The sequence below is a fragment of the Ictidomys tridecemlineatus genome, chromosome 16, assembly GCF_052094955.1.
Source record: "Ictidomys tridecemlineatus isolate mIctTri1 chromosome 16, mIctTri1.hap1, whole genome shotgun sequence".
NCBI classification, from domain to species: domain Eukaryota; kingdom Metazoa; phylum Chordata; class Mammalia; order Rodentia; family Sciuridae; genus Ictidomys; species Ictidomys tridecemlineatus.
Genome location: NC_135492.1, coordinates 14,301,878 through 14,329,373, shown reverse-complemented (window position 1 = coordinate 14,329,373; position 27,496 = coordinate 14,301,878). Strand labels below are relative to the sequence as shown.

At 32.8% G+C, this 27,496-nt stretch overlaps 2 protein-coding genes across 2 annotated transcripts in view; both read right to left on the bottom strand.

Annotated features, from left to right (window-relative positions):
- Positions 1-27,496, bottom strand: part of LOC144371214 (uncharacterized) — a 61,750-nt gene that overhangs the window by 7,713 nt on the left and 26,541 nt on the right. The window contains exons 2-3 of the mRNA XM_078033638.1: positions 17,513-17,639; positions 12,356-12,434 (exon numbers count right to left, since the gene is read on the bottom strand). Coding sequence (XP_077889764.1) covers positions 12,356-12,434; positions 17,513-17,639 — 206 coding nt within the window. The remainder of the gene's footprint in view (positions 1-12,355; positions 12,435-17,512; positions 17,640-27,496) is intronic.
- Positions 918-11,280, bottom strand: LOC144371394 (uncharacterized). The gene is given in 3 exon segments (XM_078033726.1): positions 918-7,398; positions 7,485-9,406; positions 11,207-11,280. Coding segments are annotated over 3 exon segments (2,523 nt in total). The 3' UTR covers positions 918-6,871.

Below are 27,496 nucleotides of genomic sequence, written 5' to 3'. Positions count from 1 at the left end.
AGTTTCAGAAGCTGGTATGTGGAAAGAATCAGAAAAGTTTCCTTCTTAAAGGTAACATGGCTTCCTATTATGGACATTTATTTTATACCTGTCTTTCTCCTGCAGATAACAGACAGTTTACTGATAAATGTGATATACCCTGTCCACTTAAGGCAGGCAGGGTAGCAGGTTAATTTCTTCATGAAAAGAAAAGCATGGGGGGGGGGTGAGCACAGTGACCCCCACTTTATAGAATTATTCTCTGAACCTCATGCTCTCACCACTAACATCTGTCCCCTATCATTTGGCAAGAAGTAGTTTTGCCTAACTCATACTGTTGTTGATCCTACATCACAAAGATTGGGCCCCAGACAAACATCAGTTTTATCAGAGTACTGGATAGAAATGTGGGTTCTCAGGTTGCAGCTCAGCTTTATTATATGAGACTCACAGTGGCTCACAAATCTTAATTTTTATGATCTATTCAGTTGCCTGGTTGGGGCTTACAATCTATGCCCTGATTTGGTCTCTCTTCCAAGAACAATTTTTTTTTCTCCACTTTACAAAAAAAAGTTATTCTGACCTCACTAACTTATACCTTAATGACATGAATCCAAAATTGTATAGTTTCAGCCCTGGTGGAGCGACCCTGAGATGCAAGGGCCTGGGTGCATGGATCTCTACTGCTGAGATGTTCACAGAATACTGTTGCAATAACCTTATTAAGACCTTCAACCACAACACCCAGAGCTAAGAGTCATTCCCTGTAAACATTTTAACCTTTAATTCTCTTCCAGAGATTAAAGTGATACCTAATCTCGTGTTTAAAAACTAAAGGGGGCTGGACTCAGTGGAAGAGTGTTCTCATAGCATGCATGAGGCACTAGATTTGATCCCCAGCACCACATAAAATAAAATTAAAAAAAAATACATCCACCTCAAACTAAAAACAATTTTTTAATTGGTTGTTCAAAACATTACAAAGCTCTTGACATATCATATTTCATACATTAGATTCAAGTGGGTTATGAACTCCCCTTTTTACCCCATATACAGATTGCAGAATCACTTCAGTTACACATCCACATTTTTGCATAATGCCATATTAGTAACTGCTGTATTCTTCTACCTTTCCTATCCTCTACTATCCCCCCTCCCCTTGCCTCCCATCTTCTCTCTCTACCCCATCTACTGTAATTCATTTCTCTCCTTGTTTTTTCCCATTCCCCTCACAACCTCTTATATGTAATTTTGTATAACAATGAGGGTCTCCTTTCATTTCCTTGAAATTTCCCTTTTTTCTCCCTTTCCCTCCCATCTCATGTCTCTGTTTAATGTTAATTTTTTCCTCCTGCTCTTCCTCCCTGCTCTGTTCTTAGTTGCTCTCATTATATCAAAGAAGACATTTGGCATTTGTTTTTTAGAAATTGGCTAGCTTCACTTAGCATTGTCTGCTCTAATGCCATCCATTTCCCTTCACATTCCATGACTTTGTCATTTTTTAGTGCTGTGTAATACTCCATTGTGTATAAATGCCACACTTTTTATCCATTCATCTATTGAAGGGCAGCTGGGTTGGTTCCACAGTATAGCTATTGTGAATTGTGCTGCTATGAACATCAATGTGGCAGTATCCCTGTAGTAAACTCTTTAAGGTCTTCAGGAAATAGTCAGAGTAGGGCAATAGCTGGGTCAAATGGTGGTTCCATTCCCAGCTTTTTCAGGAATCTCCATACTGCTTTCAAAATTGGCCGCACCAATTTATAGTCCCACCAACAATGTACAAGAGTACCCTTTTCCCCACATCCTCACCAACACTTGTTGTTGTTTGACTTTATAATGCCTGCCAATCTTACTGGAGTGAGATGGTATCTTAGGGTGGTTTTGATTTGCATTTTTCTGACTGCTAGAGATGGTGAGCATTTTTTCATGTACTTGTTGACTGATTGTATGTCCTCCTCTGAGAAGTGTCTGTTCAGGTCCTTGACCCATTTGTTGATTGAGTTATTTGTTATCTTATTGTTTAATTTTTTGAGTTCTTTGTATACTCTGGATATTAGGGCTCTATCTGAAGTGTGAGGAGTAAAAATTTGTTCCCAGGATGTAGGCTCCCTATCTACCTCTCTTATTGTTTCTCTTGCTGAGAGAAAACTTTTTAGTTTAAGTAAGTCCCGTTTGTTGATTCTTGTTATTGACTCTTGTGCTATGGGTGTTCTATTAAAAAATTTGGAGCCCGACCCCACAATATGTAGATCTGAGCTTTAGGTATGACAAGAAAATAAAAATCTTTCATGATAAAAAAAGTTAAAAGAAATTTCAGCCAGAAAACCAGCATTGCAAAGCATCTTGAACAAAACACTACATGAGGAAGAATTGAAAAACAACAACCAAAACCAACAGTGGGAAATACCTCAATAAAGACAGAGGGTGGGGAGAAAGATAATCATGGAGAAGCAAATTAAATTAAAAAAAAAGATAAATAATCAAACATGGCTGGAAGTACAAACCATATATCAATAGAAACTCTAAACGTTAATGGCTTAAACTCTCCAATAAAGTGACATAGGCTGGTCACATGGATTAAAGACACAAATCCAATAATATGCTGCCTCCAGGAGACACATCTGATTGGAAAAGAGATACACAGGCTGAAGGTAAAAGATTGGGAAAAAAATATACCACAAACACGCTCCTTGTAAACAAGCAGGGGTGGCCATCCTCATATCAAATAAAATCGACTTCAAGACTAAGTTAATCAAAAAGAATAAAGAAGGACATTATATACTGTTAAAAGGAACCATTCACCAACAAGACAGAACAATTATCATTATTTATGCACCAAATAATGGTGCTGCGACATTCATAAAACAAACTCTCCTCAAGTTCAAGAATCAAATAGACCACAACACAATAATTATGGGTTACTTCAACACACCTCTCTTACGATTGGACAGATCTTCCAAACAAAAGTTGAATAAAGAAACTATAGAACTCAATAAAACAATCAATAACCTAGACTTAACTGACATATATAGAATATATCAACCATCATCAAGTGGATACATGTTTTGCTCAGTAGCACATGGATCCTTCTAAAAAATAGACCATATATTATGCCACAGGGCAACCCTCAGTAAATATAAAGGGGTTAAGCTGATACAATGCATTTTATCTAATCATAATGGAATGAAACTGGAAATCAACGATAAAAGAAAGAAGGAAAAATCATACATCTCATGGAAAATGAACAATATGTTACTGAATGATCAAAGGGTTACAGAAGACATAAAGGAGGAAATCAAAAAATTCTTAGAGATAAATGAAAATACAGACACAACATATCAGAATCTATGGGACACAATGAAAGCAGTTTTAAGAGGGAAATTTATTGCCTGGAGGTCATTTCTCACAAAAAGAAAAAACCAAAAAATAAATGACCTCATACTTCATCTCAAAGCCCTAGAAAAGGAAGAGCAAAACAAAAGCAAATATCAGAAAGCAAGAAATAATTAAGATCAGAGCAGAAATTAATGAAATTGAAACAAAATAAACTATTGAAAAAAATGACAAAACTAAAAGTTGGTTCTTCGAAAAAATAAATAAGATCGACAGACCCTTAGCCATGCTAATGAAGAGAAGAGAGAGAACTCAAATTACTAACATACAGGATGAAAGAGCCAATATCACAACAGATACTACAGAAATACAGAAGATAATTAGGAATTATTTTGAAAACCTATATTCCAATAAAATATAAGATAGTGAAGACATTGATAAATTTTTTAAGTAATATGATTTGCCCAGACTGAGTCAGGAGGATACACACAATTTGAACTGACCAATGTCAATGGATGAAATAGAAGAAGCAATCAAAAGACTGCAAACCAAGAAAAGCCCAGGACTGGATGGTATACAGTGGAGTTTTACAAAGCCTTTAAAGAAGAATTAATACCAATACTTTTCAAATTATTTCAGGAAATAGAAAAAGAGGGAGCGCTTTCAAATTCATTGTATGAGGCTAACATCACCCTGATTCTGAAACCAGACAAAGATACCTCAAAGAAAGAAAACTACAGACAAATGTCTCTAATGAACACAAGAATGCAGGTGAAGTCCTCAATGACTCACTATTCATTCTTGGAAAAGAAGACGTGGAAAGACTGCTTATTGAATGGGGTTTCTGCTAAGGAGAATCTTGCCTGTTGTTCAAGTAGGGGCATCTGGCTTGATACTGACAACTGACGCAAGACTGGTAAGTTTTAGAAGGTTGGTAGAACTCTTTGACAGAGTTAGTAGCAACACAATCAGGCCCAAATTAATAATTCTCCTGCCTGCAGGCTTTATGTTTCTTCTTATAATATGCTGTGTGTTTCCTTCTGCTCCTTCCTTTGTTTCTTTCTTCCCTTTCTCACTACTGGGAGACAATCATTGTGCTTAAAGCACTGGGAGAAAAAATAAATTAGAGAAATATCAGTTCTTTTTTCAGCATGTATGATATACCCTGAGCCTCAGCATGGTAATACTTAGAGACCAAAGCTTGTTTTTGGTAAGGGGCTTGCCCATCATGATGATGTTTAGTAATCCTATTCCCTACTTGAAAATAAAAAATGCCTCTAGAATGCCCAATATCCACTTGGTGTAACCATTGCCATGGCTGAGAACTACTTAGCAGTGAGGCACAAAAACTAAGTTCACACCTGCAGTGGAGTTTGCATGGGTGTCTTTGTGCCTTCTTGGAGTCTGCTTTATTTAGCTTCATAAGTTTCTAAGCTTTGCCACATCATTGATATTTGAATGGTTTCTTCCCAGTTTGAGTTTTCTGGTGTTGAGTAAGGCATAATATTTTCTTAAAAGCTTTCCCACCTTCTTTACATTTGTATGGGTTTTTTTCCAGTATGAATTCTCTGGTATTGAGTAAGGCATGATTTTTGAGTCTAAATTACTGAAACTTTCAGGGATTTAGTGCACACCTGTTGTGAGAGAGTAATTGAACAGATGAATCGCTCCATCAACAGAGGTACCATATTAATATTTGGGATTATCATGGAGGTATTTCTTTGACAGTAAAAGTTAGTGGAGGTATCTCTGCTTTATAGTACTATGGTGATCACTAAGTAACTATAGTTAGTACATTTTTTTTTAAAAAAGTTTTTAAATAATGCAATTGTTCAGACTTATGTACAGCAAAAACTGAGTCTGATGACCACAAGACCTGAGCATCTTTGTCTTTTTTATTTTTTTTTTGTACTTGGGATCAAACCAAAGTGCTCTCTACCTCTAAGCCACATCCCAAAATCTTTTTATTTAGGGTTAGGATCTTCCTAAGTTGCTTAGATTCATGTGAAATTGCTGAGGCTGGTTTTGAAACTGTGATTCTCCTTCCTTGAACTCCCCTGCTGCTTGGATGAAAAGTGTGCCCAGCCTTCCAGAATCCTGAGAGGACCTGAAGTACTTCAGTGGAAGAGATTTTCTCATACTTTATTAACTGTTAAAAACATCATTTACTTGGAAGAAGCAATTTGAAGAGCCAAGGATGGGTCCAGGAAAAGATGTAACTTTCTGAGCTTTCACTGTGTGGCTTGGGACAGACTTTTTTCTGAGTGACAGAGCTGTATCCTTGTAAGTATTACTGGAAGGATGGACTCACTAGTTCAAATTCTTTTCATTGACACCATTTTTAACCATTATTATTATTTTTCAACTGTAACAAAATTATTGATTTAAAAAATTTGCAGGGCTGTGGTTTTCTATTAAGAGAAAAAAGGGCAACTATGTTTTATCAGGTACTGTCTCAGTGTTCTCTAAAACAGATGTCATATATATGCAAGCAGAGCCACACTTTGCTACAAAGACACACAGTGCTTTCCCTGGTCTGTCTAGTAAAAGCTATAGTATGTCTAGAGGTGGGAAAATGTAGTGTGCTTCTTTCTCATTTTTGCAGACTCTCTGGAGGCTCAGGATCCTCAGGGGTCATGGACAGGCCTCTTGATGTCTATTTAGTGTGAGCATTCATACCCACTACATGTGTGGATTTAACCACAACATATGTTGCATTTTACTGTTCAATATCTTTGTTTCTCAGCCACCTGGTTTCAAATTTGTGATCTCTGCATTTGATGTAGAAAGCTAAGATGTTTCATGCAGGACATTTCAAAAGCCAGAATCTGATGCCTGAAGTGTGACAAAACCATCTTTTTATGGACATAAAATCCTGAGTAAAATTTTTTAACTAACTACAAAGCAAAAGACATTGATTTCTGGGTGCAGGGATGCATGCCTTGTATCCAAGCAGTGAATGAGCCTGAAGCAGGATAATCACAAGTTTAAACCCAATCTTAGTAGTAAAAGTGAGACCCTAAGAAACTCAGTGAAATTGTGTCTCTAAATAAATACAAAATAGGGCTGGGATGTGGCTTAGGGGTTGAATGCCCCTGAATTCAATCCTCGGTATACAACCAAAACAAAATTAAATAAATAAAATAAGACATCGACATAGGACCATGCTGTCCAGCTGAGATTATGGGGAATAAATTGATGTGACCATTGACTTCAGGCATAAGATAATTTTATTAATGTGTTGGTTTGGTACAAATAGGCCTGTAAGTACAGATATAGCTTTTGAAAAAAAAATGATTTGATTTCAATCAATACAGAGAAACTGAGGAAAGGACAATTGAACCTGGAGAGGTCCACAGAAGGAAAGAAGGTGAAGCATCCAATCATGCTTCCTGCCCACTTCCATGGGCTAATGAGTAATGGCCATTTGGGCAAGGGTTGCAATTTTATGGAGTCAATGCTACAGAGCTATTTCTGGGCAATTGTAATTGTTCTTCCCAGTATGAAGTTTCTGGTGATCAATGAGGTTTGATATTACAGGAAATGACTTTTAAGTCTATGGCTTTTCTCGAGTATAAAGTCTCTGGTGTTCAGTCAGGTGTGATTTTCGATTAAAAGTTTTTTCACATGCTTTACATTTATATGGCTTTTCTCCAGTATGAATTTTCTGGTGTCTAGTAAGTTGTGATTTTTGATTAAAGGCTTTGCCACATTCTTCACATTTGTATGGCATTTCTCCAGTATGAAGTCTCTGGTGTTGAGTAAGTTTTGATATTTGATTAAAAGTGTTGCCACATTCTTTACATTTTTATGGCTTTTCTCCTGTATGAAGTCTCTGGTGTTGAGTAAGGGATGATTTTGTATTAAAAGCTTTGCCACATTCATTGCATTTGTATGGCATTTCTCCAGTATGAAGACTCTGGTGTTGAGTAAGTTTTGATTTTTGATTAAAAGTGTTGCCACATTCTTTACATTTGTATGGCTTTTCTCCAGTATGAAGTCTCTGATGTTCAATAAGGTGTGATTTTTTCTTAAAAGCTTTGCCACATTCTTTACATTTGTATGGCTTTTCTCCAGTATGAAGTCTCTGGTGTTCTGTCAGGTATGATTTTCGATAAAAAGCTTTTTTAACATGCTTTACATTTATATGGCTTTTCTCCAGGATGAATTTTTCTGGTGTCTAGTAAGTTGTGATTTTTGATTAAAAGCTTTGCCACATTCTTCACATTTGTATGGCATTTCTCCAGTATGAAGTCTCTGGTGTTGAGTAAGTTTTGATTTTTGATTAAAAGTGTTGCCACATTCTTTACATTTGTATGGCTTTTCTCCAGTATGAAGTCTCTGGTGTTCAGTAAGGTGTGATTTTTTCTTAAAAGCTTTGCCACATTCTTTACATTTGTATGGCTTTTCTCCAGTATGAAGTCTCTGGTGTTCAGTCAGGTGTGATTTTCGATTAAAAGCTTTTTCACATGCTTTACATTTATATGGCTTTTCTCCAGTATGAATTTTCTGGTGTCTAGTAAGTTGTAATTTTTGATTAAAGGCTTTGCCACATTCTTCACATTTGTATGGCATTTCTCCAGTATGAAGTCTCTGGTGTTGAGTAAGTTTTGATTTTTGATTAAAAGTGTTGCCACATTCTTTACATTTGTATGGCTTTTCTCCAGTATGAAGTCTCTGATGTTCAGTAAGGTGTGATTTTTTATTAAAAGCTTTGCCACATGATTTACATTTGTATGGCTTTTCTCCAGTATGAAGTCTCTGGTGTTCAGTCAGGTGTGATTTTCGATTAAAAGCTTTTTCACATGCTTTACATTTATATGGCTTTTCTCCAGGATGAATTTTCTGGTGTCTAGTAAGTTGTGATTTTTGGTTAAAAGCTTTGCCACATGCTTTACATTTATATGGCTTTTCTCCAGGATGAATTTTCTGGTGTCTAGTAAGTTGTGATTTTTGGTTAAAAGCTTTGCCACATTCTTCACATTTGTATGGCTTTTCTCCAGTATGAAGTCTCTGGTGTTCAGTCAGGTGTGATTTTCGATTAAAAGCTTTTTCACATGATTTACATTTGTATGGCTTTTCTCCAGTATGAATTTTCTGGTGTCGAATAAGGTTTGATTTTGTATTAAAAGATTTGCCACATTCTTTGCATTTGTATGGCTTTTCTCCAGTATGAATTTTCTGGTGTCCAGTAAGGTGTGATTTTTTATTAAAAGCTTTGCCACATTCTTTACATTTGTATGGCATTTCTCCAGTATGAAGTCTCTGGTGTTGAGTAAGTTTTGATTTTTTATTAAAAGTGTTGCTACATTCTTTACATTTGTATGGCTTTTCTCCAGTATGAATTTTCTGGTGTTGAGTAAGGCAATATTTTTGATTAAAAGCTTTGCCACATTCTTTACATCTGTCTGGCTTTTTTCCGATATGAAGTCGTTGGTGTTCAGTAAGGTGTGATTTTCGATTAAAAGCTCTGCCACATTCTTTATATTTGTTTGGCTTTTCTCCAGTATGAAGTCTCTGGTGTCCAGTAAGGTGTGAACTTTGATAAAAAGCTTTGCCACATTCTTCACATTTGTATAGCTTTTCTCCTGTATGAAGTTTCTGGTGTTCAGTAAGGTGTGATTTTTGATTAAAAGCATTGACACTTTTTTTACATTTCCAGATTTTCTCTCCAGTATGATTACTATAGTGTTTAAAGAGGTTTGACCAACACTTAAAGACATTTTCACATTTCTTTAATTTGTAAGGTTTATCTCCTTTGTAAAACCTATTGTTTTTAGTAACAAATAGAATTTGATTAAAATATTTTTTACATTCTTTACTTATGGAGGATTTATCACTGCTCTGATAAAGAATTGAGGAATTTTTAAATGATTTTACATATTTTTTTAACTTGTAGAGCTTCCCACCAATATTAATTTTCTGGAGTTCAGGAATTCTTCTAGTTTTATTAAAAATGCTTTCACATACCTTATATCCGTAATTTGTCTCTTGATTATAAAAGCTTGAATAAATAAATTTTGGGTATGGATTAAAAAAATTTACACTTTTCTCATTGTAAAGCTCTTTTAAACCATGATATGGGTGATTTCTAGAATTAAAAAAAAAGAAAATTTTAATTACTTTCACAGAATTTACATTGTTTTACACCAAATCTATTATATTGCTAATTACCTAGGGTAGAGACTGTCTATAGGTCCTAAAAGATTTATCGTAAATATAGGTCTTTCTGAGTATCTACGTCCACTTTTAAATTAAGCAATATTAGGTAAGTACAAATACTCTCACATTCATTATAATTTCATGCATTGCCACAAGGAGAAACTGTTCATTTCATCATTTTTGTAAAGTAACAGTCAGACAAACTAATAAAACTCAGAATTTTTTTTTCTTCTTCTTCTCCTTCTTTTTCTTCTATCCTGTCTAAAGAAATATTTGTGGATATTTACTCAATAGTGCATTTTTAATTATTCCAGTGACTAAAAAGCATGAAATAGACTCCATAGGAAATGTTTCATTTTCTAGAGGAAGGGTATAATTACAAAATGCTGTGCAAATATATTTAAAAGCACACACAGGTCCTCAAATTGTACTGCCATATGTGTTGTTGTCTCTCTCCAGCTTAGCCAATGCCCCACATCCCTAGAGTTCCACCTTGCCTCCAACACACTATTGTCTAGTTTTAATTTGCTGGGAATCCTGCAGGCACTGGGACATAATCATGGCCCTGATGTGCCAGAGCATTCTTCATTAAGCCAAAGAGCAAACTCCATGTGAGCTGAGCTGCTCAACTTTCCAACAAAAATATCTATCACTGAGGGTGTTTTTAAAATTCTTTCTATGTAACTAGCTTACTGAAATTAATTAGAGAATACTTTTGATTTGTTGAAAACATATTCCTTGAGATGCACAGATAAGTAGTGCTTGGCCTCAGAAAAATCTAATGGCAACAGGATTTAGTTCATTAGGGACATGTATAGGATCCAGAAAGTCTCTGTTTCTCACACTTGGAATGTTTTTTCCATTCCACCCAAAACCACAAAGTCCAAAGATCTTTTGGAATATTCACTTGGAGTCTTGTCAAAATCCCTGTTAATATAAAAGATGAAGCAGTGCATGTCAGATGGAGCTGCTGAAAGATATCTATAAACTGCATGAAATTTTTTTAAAAAGCATGGAAGCCTTTAGGGAAAAAAATCTGGTATCTGAGAACTCACAGTTGAAATCCAGCTGGTTTAAGACTATCCAGTATATGTTATGTACTACCTAGTTTTGTCTAAATTCAGCATGGCATTGGAAATGGTATCATCCATTGGAGCCACATAGCATCACAGAGATGGTGAGACATGTCAGAATGCGAATCAACCTGTCTCAAGAAATACTCTTCCTTTTGAAATCTTATTCCTACTTTGATGCACACTTCCTTAAATAAAGAACCGGAAAAATTATCTAGAAATTATTTTTCAGAACTTATGTGGTCTAGGGAATCTATAAGATGTTTTACCTCTTTTAACATAAGTTCTTGCCTGGTCTTATATTCCTTTACTAATTATTTCAGATATATATTTTTTCAGATGGCTCATAACCTTCTAAAAAAGAAATTTCTCAGGTGGGATGCTTGATGTCCCATGACATGGAGTTATTATGCTAACTTATGAGCCATAAATATATTGGTAACTACACAAAGACTGCTTCAAGTTGAATTAAAATTATAAATAATTATTTACAAGCACCTTTGACTCAAATCAAGTTTCATGGAGAAGGGTCTACAAAAGTGGGCTTCTGCAATGATAGACAGAATCATGAAATGACAAAGAAATTATAGATCTTTTTTTTTCTTACAGAGATTAAGTTTCATAGTAAGCCATTTCTCATTCAAAGGTGGTCTTACCTCACCACTGTGGCTGCTTTACTTTTCTCAAAGAGTTTTACAATTATTAGCTTATGCCCTTCATTGTTCTTCATTTGCCCCACACCGGCCCTAGTACTTCTGTCCCAGGCATGTTTTCTACCTCTTAGCACGAGCCCAGAAAAGTGTCAGAAGTCTTCCACAATTCTCACAAGACCCTCATCTCTGCTTTTGGGGTGTGATGCATTCCTGCAAGCCATTTGGGCTGTGGGTTTTCTGGGAGACTGTGCTAGAAGTTCCTGAGACTTTCCTGTGTTTCGATTGTCATACATGATAGATGAGCTGTATGCTTATTTGATGTGTTTTAGAAAGATTAAACTGTTTATCTTCTTCTTCTCTTTTGCTTAATTATTATTGCATTTAAACACAATACCTACCAAACTTTCCCTGTAAGCACATTTAATTACTGAATTGTTCTTTTCAACAGAAATGTCTTAGTAAGACTTGTTTCAGCATTTCCTTAATCAGCATGCATTTCTTTTAAGTAGAAATACTATGCATGTGTTTAAATTAGACAATGTGTCTATACTGTGTAGAAAATCTTTTTATTACTTTATAAGAAAGACAGATTAGAATGCTGCAACTTTAAAATAATGATCTGTACACTTTTCTCTATCCTGCGCTTATGTCGAGATTATTAAAAGTTTTTAAAACATAACTGACTATAAGCATTTTATAACTTTTTGAGTTTTTTTAATTAAAATGCCTATTTCTATTCTAATCTTATTTCTAAAGCTGAGCAAACTGGTTGTCTTTATTTTTCTAAAGGTATTTTTAAGATACAGCTTCATAATGCCCTGTAAACATTGTGTAAATGTAATTTGATACATGTTTTTGCAATTTAAAATATTGTGTATTGCAAGTGGTTTTACAAAAAATACTGAGTAGTAAAAATTTTACAATTACAATAATGTAATTTAAAGTTTTAACCAAAGAAAACTGAATGGCACTAGTTGAGCAGTCAGTCTTCTGAGATGTTTGTAATAATATAACCTGATGAACTTGTAATTTTCTGAATAAATAATTTTCATGTATTTTTTCCATTCATTAAGACAAATTTTATGAACTTCCCTCTCTTTCAATTTCAATTTCTTGTTTAAAAGCAAGTATTAACTGTCCTGCTTTCCATACCTTTGCTTTTTCAAGTTTTGCAAAAAATATTGTATTTCTTGCTCTCCTGAAAATTCTTGGTTTTGATTAGAAGACATACCTAAAAAATAACAGGAAGTTATTTCACTTACTATGGTGAATAACTCTGCAATTATATAAAACTTTATCAAAGTGAGGCGAAATAGCCACAGAACAGTATGATTCAAGGATATTATTACTCAAGAAACATATAGAATTTACTACAACATGATGACAAAAGCCTTGAGAACTTTGAAAATTATCTTAAGAAATTATAGCACCACAGATGAGGACAAAATGCAAACTGACTAATATTACTACAACAATGTCAAATCATAGCCCTTCACTTCAACATATTCAGACTCCACCTGTGACTCAAATATTTCAGGAAATGAATATCTCTTATTTTTTTATTTATATTTTATCTTTGGGGGGATTATTTCATAAGAGAACACAGGGGTATTCTATCACCAAACTAGATCCACAGGCATTTCTATGTTTCTATATCTATTTCTATATTTCTATATCTATATACTTTTTTAAAGACAGTTTATCAAAAAGATGCTAAAAATTATTTTAAACTGGCATTCCACTGTCTCAGCTTTCCAGTTATATGGAATTAAATTTATATATCATTGCACATCACCTTTTTTGTTTACTTTGTAACTTCCAAATATTTTCCAAAATGACTATAATGATCTAGTTGAACAGATTTTAAATAGAAAAATCCCAATGAAAATAATAGCTCACACAATAAAAAGTATAATCAACTCAAGCAAACAAACAATGTAATACTAGTAATTGAGATTTCAAAAATTGATGTTGTTAATTATCTAACTAATGCCAGAAATCCACCTGAAATGTATTTAATAAACTATCAATGTAGAAAATTTAAAAAAATAGAAAAAATAGCAACATAAAAGTTAGAAATTATATACTAAAATATATTTTAAAAACAATGTCTCAGGCTGGGGACACAGCTCACATGTTTGAATTCTTGCCCCACATGCAAAAGAATAGGCTTAGTCCCCAGCAGCGCACGCTGTAACTTCAATCATATTTTTTTATATATATAAAGAAATCACAGGAAAAAATTCAACAGCATAAAAAGAAACACAGTAATAGTAGGATACATCAATCTCCAGTTGATGCAAATTAAAAAAATATATATCACTTCATTAGTACCCAGAAAATAGAAAATCTTCAAAAAGCATTAAAAAATAATTAGGTTTAAAGAGACAATCTTCTTTATAGTGTATGGAATATTGTTCCAAAGAGATCGGGTTAAAAATACAAAACAAATGTTAAATATATTAAAATATTGAAGTTGCTTTATAACATAAAATAATAAGTTGGAAAGCAAAAGTGAAAGTGATATTCAAAATTTATGAATAGGAGTTTAAAGCCAAATTCAGCAATTAAGCAAGGCCCTAAGCAACTTACCTAGGCACTGTCACAAAATAAAATATAAAAACAGCTGCCAGCTGGGCACAGTAATATACAACTGTAATTCAAGCAGCTTGGGAGACTGAAACAGCAGGATTGTGTTCAAAGCCAGCCTCATAAACAGCAATGTGCTAAGCAAATGAAGGAGACCATGATTCTATTTAAAATTTAAAAATTGGGCTTGAGATGTAGCTCAATGGACAAGTGCCCCTGAGGTCAATTCCCAGTACCCTTCCCCAAAAAGAGCTATTGATGTGGCTCAGTGGTTAAGCACCTATTTTAAAAAGAAGTGCAAGTAGCACCCAAAAAAATCTAAGAAGACTATGTAATACCAAACAATCAATATTATTTTGTGTAATCCAAATAAGTTATTTGAACAATTCTTTGGAATATTCTTGGTACATCAATAACTACACATAATAAAAAAATTAAAAGTACTTCCTGATATAAAATAATAAAAGCTACAATATTCAATGGAATGAAGTTAAGTGAGAAAGCAATGAGTAATAAAATTGAAAGTATATCAATTAGCCCTCAACTTGATGGTCAAAATATATTTACAGACCTATTCTCATTAAACAACATTCAAAAGAGAAAAATGTGGCAACTTAATCAAATATCATTTCAAATGACTATATGAAGGCAATTTGGAATGAAAAAGTTAGAAATCTTTTCAAATATAATAAATTATATAATATCTACAATGATCAACATTTAGGAGAGTATGTTAAGTAAAATAATAATTCACCTCCCCCCCCAAAAAAAATAAAATAAAAAATAAAATAAAACAAATACCAGGTAATTCTACTTCTGAGAGATATCTGCTGTAGCCAAATATACAGACCAAAAGGAATGGCATTAGGGATGAAAAAGTAAGACAAAGGAGCACTTGTTTGAAGAAAAAATGTGATACAAATTTTCTAGAAAAAAAAAGTTACAAAAAAATTGAATGAACAGAACTGACCAGTAAATTTAAAATATATGAGACAATAAGTTCAGAAAAGATATACAGTTTTGACCACAATTACAAATTTGACAAATATATAAAAAATAAAATAATTGTAAAATCTTCATGGTACCTTTAAAAAGCTCAAGTCTTACTCCTAGACAAAAGAACAGATGCATATATGGAGAGATGATGAATATACCATTAAATCTAGCTACTTGGAAGGCTGAAACATGGAAATATAATTCCAACTTTAGCCACTTAGCAAGAGTCTATTTTAAACTAAAAGTCAAAAGGGGTGATGATGTAGCTCAATATTATAAGAACCTCTGAGTTCAATCTGCTGTTGTGTGTGTGTGTGTGTGTGTGTGTGTGTGTGTGTGTGTGTATATATATAAACAAAATTTAGATACATTACATGATTAAGCACAAAAGCAGAGTAAATAATCAAAGCACTATATACAATTATATATAAAACAGAGGAAATATTTATACATGTAAGTAAAAGCATAGAAAACTTGATTGAGAATTAGCAGATGGGTCACGTGCAGTTTAATTTTACCTAATGTTGTCCTAAAGTGACAAGTCATAATAATTTCTATTTAATTATTACATATAGATATAAAAACAAAAACAGTATCACTAATGTGATAAAACATAATGAACACTAAAGCTCTCTAAAGAGTGAGATTCAAGAAAGATACAAGAATTAGAGAAATGTTGCCTACAATAATATGAATAATTGTATTATAATAGAAATCTTTCCTTTAATTTTTTTGTAGCTATAGATGGATAGAATGCATTTATTTTATTCATTTATTTTTAGGTAGTGCTAAAGATGTGTGAGGCAAGCCTTCTGCCACTAAACTACAGCCCTAGCCCTGAAAATTCTTCTTTGAACCACATTGATCAGCTATACTTACATAACCACTAGGAGCAGGTATTGTGAAATACTGCTATTCATTACATGGCAGAAAAACTTCACAGAATATTCAATATAAGCATTCATATAAAGTTCTGATGAGAAAAATTTGAATAAATAAATATTTAAATTATATTAAAGACACTCTCCTGTAATATTAATATCTTACAATGGTTTAACCTAGAGATATTTGGAAATGAGCAGATTTTCTAGGGACCCCCCAAATGCAAATAAATGCCAGGTTATGCATATCCTCACAGTCATTGTGGAATAATTTGTAGGGATTCTGACTGTGGAAATATGCAGAGAAGCATTCCTCTGGTGAGAAAACTCCCAAGGGTAACAGTACTTTGTTTCCCTGCCTTAGAATTCCCTGCAATTTTCCCTAGGAACTAGTCAAGTAATTAAATACATGTGCAATGTCAAGCTGCTATGGCAGTGCCATGCTTGAAAAGGTTCTGCACTAGAATGTTATCAGCCTCAAACATAATCTCTGGCACACAACTTCTTGGAATAAAGAAACTCTGTTTTTTACAAGCACAATGTTTCACTGAGCCTAAACCTGTCCACAAAACAGTAAGTTTATAAAATGGACTTTCTTGAGAGCTACACAAAACTCCTAACACTGCACTTTGCAACTTAGTATATAACTGAGAAATAAGCTGCATAATGTTGCTAAGTTTGTAACTTGCCTAGTAATAAAATAAACAGTATGTACTAGTGATGCCAATGACCTAAATTAACCTGTTGATATAAATAAAGCTTGGCAGTTTGGCCTCTCTGTACTATGTCACATTTCCTGTCTCTTGTCTGTGTCTTCTTTTGATTTTCTTTTTTTTTAAAGAGAGACAGGGAGAGGGAGAGAGGGAGAGGGAGAGAAAGGGAGAGATGGAGAGAGGGAGAGAGGGAGAGAGGTAGAGAGGGAGAGAGGGGAGGAGAGGGAGAGGGAGAAGGAGAGGGAGAGGGAGAGGGAGAATTTTAATATTTTTTTTCCGGCAGACACAACATCTTTGTTGTATGTGGTGCTGAGGATCGAACCCAGGCTGCAGGAAATCATGCTACCACTTAAGCCACATCCCCAGCCCCTCTTCTTTTGATTTTCCTACAATATGTTAATTTAAATGTAGGGAGATCACTGAAGAACAAGAAGGAGCAAAGGAGCTTAAATAATTGATATGCATGGTAAATGGAGAGAATGAAATGCTCTTTAATGATTGCAACTGAAACAAACCTAGGCTTGAAAAAATATTTTCTGTCAGATTTTAGCTTATCAATTAACATTTTTAAATGTGAATTCCTCTTTAATTTTGGACCTTTTATCTGTAATCTTTGCTTCATTGATTTCTACCCAATTTGATATGTCTACTGTCACTTTTCTCTTCAAATCCCAAGGTTATTTCATTGGAGATCAAATGGTGACCAAAGATTACATAGAGACATCAATATTTTTTGATTTAATATGTCACGTTTTGTTATTTTCTTGGAAACTAAAGAAGTCTTTTTAATGTTACCCTTATTAGGAATAAAAAGAAAGAGAAAATATCCTATAAGAGTCTACAAAATTATTTTCTTAAACATTTTTTTTCTAGACAAAAACTCTAAAATACTTTGAAACCATTTTCATTCTCTACATTGTGAGCACTACTTAGAAAAGATAAGTTAAACATAAAAAGAAAAAAAAATCTTTAATATTTCCTTTTCTACATAAACAAATTCCCAATCTTTGTACTAAAAACAAGAAACAAACTTTTTAATGCAGAATAAAATCTATCATAAGATACTGTATAAAGTTAGAAAAATAAATATTGGTTTTGAATTAAAAATTCTGAATGAAATTTAGGCTTACCAATAAAGAGTAGGTTTTTATAGATCTCTAACATCACATCTCCATATAAAGTCTGCTGAGAAGAGTCCAGGAATTTCCATTCCTCTTCAGAAAATTCAATGACCACATCCCTTAATGTCAATGGTTCCTGAAATAAAAATGAAGAAATACATAATACATAAATCATAAGATTAATGACATAGTATTTAATTTCATACAAATTTTAATGAGAGTTAAAAGAGGTGGGTTTCACAAATGGTAGTGATATCAACCATTCAATAAGATACGTTTTTTGTGGTGCCTGGGATTGATCCCAAGGTCTTTTGCATGAAAGGCAAGCACTCTACCAACTGAGCTATATCCTCAGCCTCAATAATTTAATTTAAGAATTAAAATTGGTGGATAATTTTGTTATAATAAAACCCAGGGAGCAGCACATGTAAAGAAAATCAATGAAGCAAAAAAAGTGGAAAAAATCCAACAAAATTCCAAAGGATAAATAATAGTTGCAATTAGTTATTGAATATTCAAAAGAAGCACAATGAAACAAATCAATGATACTTGAAATATGCATAGCAAAATTGTAAGTAATAACTATACTCATATGACAGTGGTCACCTTAGTGTATAGAAGACATAAGAGATCACTAAAGACACACCAAAACTTTCAACAGTCCACATAATTATTTGAATGTTTATCACCAAAGTTGTCTATCTTCTCATTATTTAAATATAACATAAATCTATACTGTATTTAAAAGAATTACTTTTACAAAATCACAACTCACTTCTAATACAAAAGAATAAAATTTTTAACTATCAAACTATTACAAAACACTTAGGTACTTGGGTGAACTTGAATCACATGGCACAAAGTTATAACAAAATATAAAAATAAAAAAGCAAATTAAGTGAATAGACTGTTACTCTCTCAGTTCATAAGGAAACAGACATATCAGGTTTACCATTCCCAGATTTGTAAAACCACTCTCACTGTGAAACTCTATCCTCACTTGGCTCATTTCAAAGTAGAAAGTGAGAGAATAATAAGCAGTTAAAAAAAAATTCTGAACGGTTCTTGTACCCTAAATGCCTCTCTGACAGCTTGGAAATACTCCTTTTACCAGGGTCTCAATTATCACTAGTGAACAAACACATACATGAAGTTAGTTTAACATTCTGATCTGTGATGTCTTTTTTCTGAAACAGCATGTTTTTTTTTTTTTTTTTTAATTTAGAGATTTAATCCAGGGGCACTCTACCCCTGAAATGCATTTCAAGAAGTTTTGTTTTTTTTATTGTGATAAATGGGCTTACAATGTTGCTTAGGGTCTCTGAATTACTGAGTCTTGAATTATATTTACTTTCTTACTACCTTATCTTTCCACATCACTATAATTACAGGTTTGTGCCACCGTTCCTGACTCTGCAACTACTTTTGATACCAAATGTGTAAATTTGCTCAACAACCAATATTTCAACAACTAGTAGTCCAATAATTCAGTTCTGATACCATCTAGTACAGATCCCAAAAGTTTGGTGTTCGCTCCTATCAAATTTTACTAAATGAAGTGCCAGTTTCAAGCCCCAGAATAGAACAATATTCATATTTATAATCAATTTCCTATAAATTAGGGGACTCTACATTTACTCACTCAAGTAATTTATTCTGATAAAAAAATAACACAGTTATGTATACCAGCTTGAGATAAATTATATAAATATGGAAGTTGACAATTGAAACCTTGCATAGAATATAAAAAAAGTCAGAGAAAAATGGGACACTATATAGGCCATTTTAAGAAATAAGTGGTTGAAGATATTACCTCCAATTTTTATGTAGTGCCATAGAAGAGCCCTTTCCCAATGTGATTTAGAAGATCCTAACTATTTTAAATATGCTGATTCAGATACTCATTCTGAATATTCCCATTGTTTTACATAAAATAATATTTAATTGAACACTTTTACATTCAGTGGTAAGAACAAAATATTTGTTTAAAAAAAACAGGTTGGTATTCTTTAGATAATTTCCTTTATATGAAACCCTTAGAATACTGAGCCATCTCATGGCAGCCCAAAGCAACATACACAGAATTTTCTTAAAACTCCTAAGTATTCATTGGCTTCAGGGAAAAGGATACTTCATTTGGAATTTTGATTTTTTTTGGTACAGGGGTGTTCTACAACTAAGATATATTCTAGGCCTTTTATTTTTATTTTTTGAGATAGTCTCTCACTAAGTTGCTACACTAAGCTTCAGCTTTGATCTTTCTTCTTCAACCTCCAGGTTGTTGTGATTTCTGGCATGTTACAATATGCCCAGAAAAATATGAATGCTCTAACTTTCTTTGGTCCATTTTCATTTCACCTTATTTATTTGCTATTTCTTCTAAAAAGAAAAACTTGACAGCCTAAGATTTTGGATGCATCCATATCTTATATTTGATGAATTTGAAGTATTGCAAAGTAGATTTAAAAAAACAAAAGCTACTTATTACCTATCTCTTAATTTTTTTCCAATCTGACATTCTAGAAATAGCTCCACAGCAAAGAAAATTATAGCCACAGATACAACTAAGATCTTACTTAACCTTCAATGATGTTCTTTTTCAGGCTCAAAAAATTATCTTAGTTTGAGTATAATTTTATTTGAAATTTGCCTGTATATTTTCTCTTTGGCAACTTTTCTTAATCTTTCAAATATTAGTGATAAATTGCATTTTATAGGTAATAAAAATATTAGACTAAGTGAGACATACTAAATCCACCATCCTATTTATTTAAATATTTAGTTACCACCCCAAACTTGAGGTATTACATTATGTCTTCCAATTAGCATATACTGAGTTTTTCCTTGAAGACGTGTGCACAAAAACACTAGGATGTTGTTTTTTCTAAATTCTTGCTACAGCTTATTATCATTTCAAATTCTGGCCCCTTATACTCAATCTTCCCTGCATGAGAAAGAAAAAGGAGGATAAAAATCAAATTTCCCTTTCTTTTCAGTTACAGAATCAATAGATCTGAGCAGTAATGTGTTTCTGGGGAGCTGAACCTAACATTTGGGGAAAATAATATTAATATTCCAATATCTGAAGTATTTAGATGAAACCTATAAAGGATATTCCTGTAATCTCTAGAGTATCTAGAGTATCCAGCTAGTCCAACAAGGTGTTCCATTCTCTGACCAAAAGCTGCTCTGTAGGAAGAGAGGATTACACACAGGTTAGCATTCTCTAGGAAATTCAACAAACATGGAACCTGATGAGACCTTGAGTCAGCTTCATGTAATTTTTACCCCAGAGCAACTCAAAGACAAGGCAGATACTGAAGAGACATCATATTCTAAACTTTCTTAAGGGAGACCTAAACTTGCTGTCTATGCTTACGAAAGACAAATAAACAAAAGTTTAAAGATTTTTTTATTTTAATATCAAGGATTAAATTCAGCAGTGCCTACACACTGAGAAACATTCACCTCTCCTTTATATTTTTTATTCTCAATATATTAATTCTCTCACTTCAGCCTATTAAAATGCTGAGATTATGAACTTGCATCTTCACACCTGACATTAGGTACAAATACTTTTTAAAGAGTTTCAAGTTATAATCACACGTTCCTCTCATGTAAAAGTACAACCACACAAATGCACACACACACACACACACACACACACACACACACACACTCACTTTTTAAAATTCCATACAAAGCTAAGAGAAAAGATGAATTAAAACTCTGTGTAATTTGAAATGTTCCAGGGAACAATACTTCATAATATACAGCAGAGAAAATATGGCATTTAGGAAAATCATGCTTGCCTACATTGGAAGATGCATTTAAAAAAGTGGGTGCCCCCTGATAAAAAAAGAGAAAATGAAAACTCCTTGGACCACAACTCCTCTCAAATATGAATTATTTATATGAGTCAAAATTCTCATGTCCTGATCCTGTATTTAACAACCACTCTGAAGGGGTGTAGGTAAGAAAGTACAGAGCTGGTTTCAGGCCAGACAGAGGTCACCATACAGAGGACAAAAAGTAGAATCCTGACTGTCAACCCCATGGGACAGACATGGCAGTATATTGAGCTCTATCAAATTTAGACTAGGGTTAAAATATTACAAAGGTGACCTCAGGAAAGTGCAGTTCTCACAATTAGTTTTGAATACTTTTACTCAGCCCATTTGTTTTTATTTTATAATGCCCAGCCCTGAAGACTTCTTATTTTTAAATACTCTAGACCCTGAAAGTCAGAAGGAAAGGGTCCATTACAGAGCCATTCATGCATCCAAAAAACTGGAGGTGTATCAAGAGATTTGCCTGAGACAGAGATAAATTGTTTCCCAGATTTTGAAGCCTTACCTCTATTCTTTGTTTTTCCCTCTGATTCAATAATTATCACCTCAATAATTTTTATTTTATAATTTTTACCTGAATAGAAAAAAATACTATGCTTGGACCCCTATGCCTCTGAGTGCAAGGTGAATAATTTCAATTCAGGCTGTAGGACCCAAAAATAACAAGATGTTAATTATACTCCTTCTCAGACAGAGCTTTCTATGTGCAAGAATACCTGGCCATAAAAGGGGACATAAGTATTTAATGTTGAATATAATTTTATATCAATTATCAATGACAGTAATACCAATGACTGATTCACAAATGCAAATAATAGAGCGAGAATTACTTTACATTTTTGGATTTCATAACCTTTATACTCTGGCTAAATAAGGCTTTTTGTTTGTTTGTTTTTGTTCCAGAGATAGACCCCAGGGATGCATTACTGAGGAACATCTCCAGTTGTTTTCAAAATTTATTTATTTATTTATTTTTTTGCCAGAATCTCACTAAGTGTTTGAGGCTGTCCTTAAGCTTATGATTAACTTTCTTTAGTATCCTGATGCACCAGCATTACAGGTATTCAACAACATGCCCAGCTCATGTTCAGAAATTTTGAAGCAACTAGATTTTATAAAAAGTAGACAATCTTCTACAGCATCATAGTTGGAAGAAATAAAATGATAAATATACGTGTAACTGAACTTTTAGGGTTTGTAAGAAAAACAAAAAAAATAAATAATTATAAGAATGTATAAATAAATTCCTATAAATTCTTAGAACCTATAGGTTATTACAAATAATTGGTACTTTATAATAATTTAAGTTATAAAATAATTAAACATTACATTATATAATAAAATCATGATTATAATTTCCAAGTAATTTTTTTATATTTTAACCCAAATATTCATAATTTTATCATTCCAATATAGAAACAATGAAAATTGTTTGCTAACTTCATGTATTTTTCATTAATTTTTTCAAATCTCACACTTCTTTCCACTTCTAATACTTCTCAATGAAGATCAACCACATTCCAAGAACTCATTAGCCACATGTGTCAAATGGCTGTCACATCACAAGTGTATATCTGATATGCTGTGATTCCCTGGACTGCAGATAATTGAATGACTAAAACCCTTCTTTCTTATCAGAGGTGAGGAAATGTGTCTTCTTTAACAATATTTCTCCTTTAAACCAAATGAGAAAGAAATGGTATTTTTAGACCCAGGAGTGTGCTATAAGGTGAGAGTTGCCTGAGGCAGGCCATTCTTCCAAACTGAAAACTGTTAAGGTCAGTAGCCTTTTCATATATTAGACAGAAAACAAAGGATGATAAAAATCCAGGGAAAAGTATTCTCATGTCTTGATATCTGTCAAAACCTTGAAACTGAAATTTAGTTGTGAACAAAAAGATCAATTTTTTTTTGTTTGTTTTCTCATTGGGCCTTCATCCTAGTAATCCAGCTATGGTTGTCTGGTTTATATTTGTTGCAGAGTATGCTGTGAGTTAATGTACTAATAACATTTTCATGTCTACATGAATTTTGGCATTACTCAATATAATTTTATAGGACTTTCAACATTAAATCAAGAAAAATAAATTCAGTGCTTCTTCCAAGCCTAAATCTATGCAGTTAACTTGAAATTAGCATGTGTAAATTCTGGCTTTCTGTTTCTATTAAATGTATTTAAGCTATTAAGTATTACAAAGCTGTTAAGTATCACAAACTACCAGCCAACTAATTCATGATTCAAATGAGCAGTTAATGAGCAAGCCAAATTTGGACTGGGTTTATCTGGGCTATTCTGATTTCAGCAGACACTTTACAAGTGTAAGCTCAGCTACTTGACATGGTTACCCTGTTTCTGGAAGAGAGATGGCTGTCCACTCTGGTCTTTTCATTCTCATCCACATAACCTCTTCTCTTTCATAAGCTTAATATGAGCTTCTTCTTCTTAAGATGATGAAGTTTACAAAGACAAAAACAGGAAGAATTCAAGACACTTTAGATCTAAGCACAATACCAGTACATTTGCATATTCTCTCTCTTCTACTTGGTGTAATATAATAGCTATTTTTAAATTCACATATTGGCAAAGAGATACTGCCTCTTCATAAGGACAGTTATAAAAGAATACTGACAATTGCTGGGATACAGGAAAGGATATGGAACTGGAGATATTTTTGCATTTTATGCTTTTTTTCTTTTTTTCAGAGAATAAGTTTTATGTTTATTCTAAATTAATAAAACTTTACAATGCCACAGGTACTAAAAGGTTATTCAAGTTTTAAACTTAGAATCACAACAGCCTGCCTCAAGAATTCAGATTTTCCCCAGGTCACAATAATCATGAAACTTTTCTAGGGCTCTTGATATAGTTCAATTGAATGCAAAAGACCCTGGGTGTAATTCCCAGCACAAAAAAAATCATAAAAAATTGTTCTAAGAATTAAGAAACTGAAGAATTACACCTATGTTATAGAAGCACAATTTTTTAAGCCTCATATCCTTTACTATTTTTTCCTATTCAAACACTTTTTAGAACATTCAAGTTTGTGTGCATGTGGGTGTGTGTGTGTGTGTGTGTGTGTGTTTAGTAGGGAATAATTTGGGTAAATCTATTTGGACTATGTTTTGAAATTAAAGCTAAATGATTCATTTTTACTTTTCATCATGAAATAATAGTAAAAATGTGCATAACACATAATGTATCTTCAACTTAGTTTATTCTTTTTTTGGTGTTCATAGTCTACTTATAATTTTTAACCTAGAATAACCCTAGATATTATTTTTAATTAAAGAGTTTCTTACCATGAAAGCAAGAGAACAAGATAGGTATACTGAAAAAAATATTTCCTCCACAACTAGTTTGACTAAACAACTGAAGATATATATATATAAAATTCTTTGATTTTTTTTCAACATGGCAAATCTATTCTCTATATACCTTCACATGCAAGGCTGAAGTGGGCAACTCTACACAACACACAAGAAAACCACACAGAGCTAATGTGATTTCAACTATAAACCAATGGTTCCTAGTTCTGGCTAAAATGTACAGTCACCTAAAGGGCTCCTTAATTTCCAAAAATAAAAATAAATAAATATTGCATTAAAACAATGTAATCCATATCCCTGGAGAGAAACCCAGGCATATGTGTCTTTGAAAGATATAAAATAAATTATCATGTGTAGTAAAAACAAAAAACTACTACTTTAAATTAACATTTTTTGATGAATGAGTTGCAAAGACATATAAGATATGTGCTCATTACTTTGGCCACCCAATTTCTCAGTATTTTTTGTTTTTGTGTTTTTTTTTTTTTTAGCTATGAAATATACTTGTGATAATCAACTAACAAATAAAAAATCTTATTTTTAAATCAAAGTTCTGGAGATTATGGTTGATAAATGCTTGGTGTTATTCCTTTATGTTTGAGGTGAGTGAGCACATTATGACAGAAGCCCATGGCAAACAGAAGCACCAGGTATCAACAATTCTTTTCAAGTACATACTGTACAATGAACTAAACAATTTCAAATATGATTTATTTTTGCAAAGTTTCCACTAAATAAAACACCCTTGAAAATAAACCGTAAATATATGGACTATTATTGGGCAATTATTCAAACCAGAGTGCCTGTATTATATTATTGATATCCTTTGCATACACGGATCATTGATATTCATTTTGCCAATTCAACTCAGTTAAAAATTACTGGAAATACACCAGGCACAGTTTTAAGTGCCTTGATTATGAACCACATCATTTTATCAAATAATTTAATTGGAGAAAATTATTTTAAAAATGTGTTAAGCCATGTGTTGTGCTACATGCCAATAATCCTAGCAATAAATGTAACTTATGCTTTTGGATTGCAAGTTCAATGACAGAATTCATAACATAGTATGGTGTCATTTCAAAGGAAAAAAAGTATATTCACAAAGTGAATATTTTACCAGTGAATAAATGAAAATATATATATATATATCTCCACTGGTGTGTGTGTGTGTGTGTGTGTGTGTGTGTGTGTGTGTGTGTGTGTGTGTGTGTGTGTCTGGTGATACTTACTTCCATCCTGTGTACTGTGGGAAAAAGTGAATAAAAAATAATGTTTACCAAATGGTTGCTGAATTAAATAAATAAATAAAGTTACATCCAAGTGTTAGAACATGAATAAATGCTTGAGAATGATAAAATATTAAATAGAAAGAAAACCAATTTGAGATTTATACTAAATCATAAATTGTTACTAGTATTCTGAGAAACATAATTATTTCAGAAACATAACTTTTAAAATTTTCATTAAAGTATGATGCACATATAAAACCACATAAAGCATTTATGAAAAGATTCAGAAGTTACTCAAAAGTAAACACATTTTGTATCAGCCTTGCTCAGTAAAGTCTAAATAAGTTTTTTAATCTACTATCCCAAAGAGAAAAAAGTTTCTTAATAACTAGCATGGGAATGTCTTATTACATAAATGTAAAATGCATCTTAAAAAAGTAAATATTTTACCAGTTACCCAGATTTAATACCTGTGTATTGTATGCCATTTTTATTTTTTTATGCTTCTACCCATTTCACAACATAGGCCAGCCATCCTCCTTGTATATTTATTTTTCAGTGAGGTCATATGTACAAATCTTGAATGTCATAGAAATACATTATACAGTTTTAACAAATTAGAATGTTAAAAACCTTCACTGCTTTTAAGCACAAAGTATTTACATCATTGCTCCCCCCCAAAAAAAATTTCTTTTACATGCAACTTTGTTTTCCCCAGAATGATGTTACTGTAATGTATTATAAAAACTATAATTTTATTTTGCCTGTCATAATGCAATGTAATTTAAATACAGCTGCTGTAAGAGTCAATAATCATGTGTGCATTAGTAAAGTGTTCCTTTTTATTGGTGACTGCTTTTGTATTTTATAGATGCACAACAAATTGTTCATTTCAACATTCAAGAATATTTGAGTTATTTCTTATTTTGGACAATTAGGATGTGTGGGGCCATCAATAATTTTAAACAAATAATTATTCCACTCAGCTTATTCTTTCCTAGTATTTCAATGACACTATATTTTATTTTTACTGGTTGCTAAGAAAATTATAACTCCCTTCTTATCATTTCAATTTACTTAGAGCCAATATTATATGAGTTTACTAAATACAAAATAAAAACCTTACCACAGACTATTTATTTTCTCGTACACTTTGTGCAAGTACTATAAATGTTTATGTACACATTATACATCCCAAAATACATTGCATAATTTTTGTCCAAAATAACCATAGGTTATTATAAAACAAAGAGAAACAAGTGTCAATCTTAATGTTGCTAATATATGTTAGCCATGGTGGTACACACCTATACTTCCAGTGACTTGGGTGGATGATGCAGTATGATCATAAGGACAAATAGTGCCTCTGCTACTTAGCAAGGCTCTAAGTCACTCAGCAAAACACTGTCTCTAATAAAAATATAAAAAGGGCATGGGAGCACAGGATTCGTCTCAGTGCTTAAGTGTACCTAGGTTCAATCAATGGTACCAAAAAAAAAAAAAAAGAGAGAAGATTTCTAATATATTACAAAATTTAGGCAGTGTGGTAAAACTTTGACAATAATGCACCACATACAGAA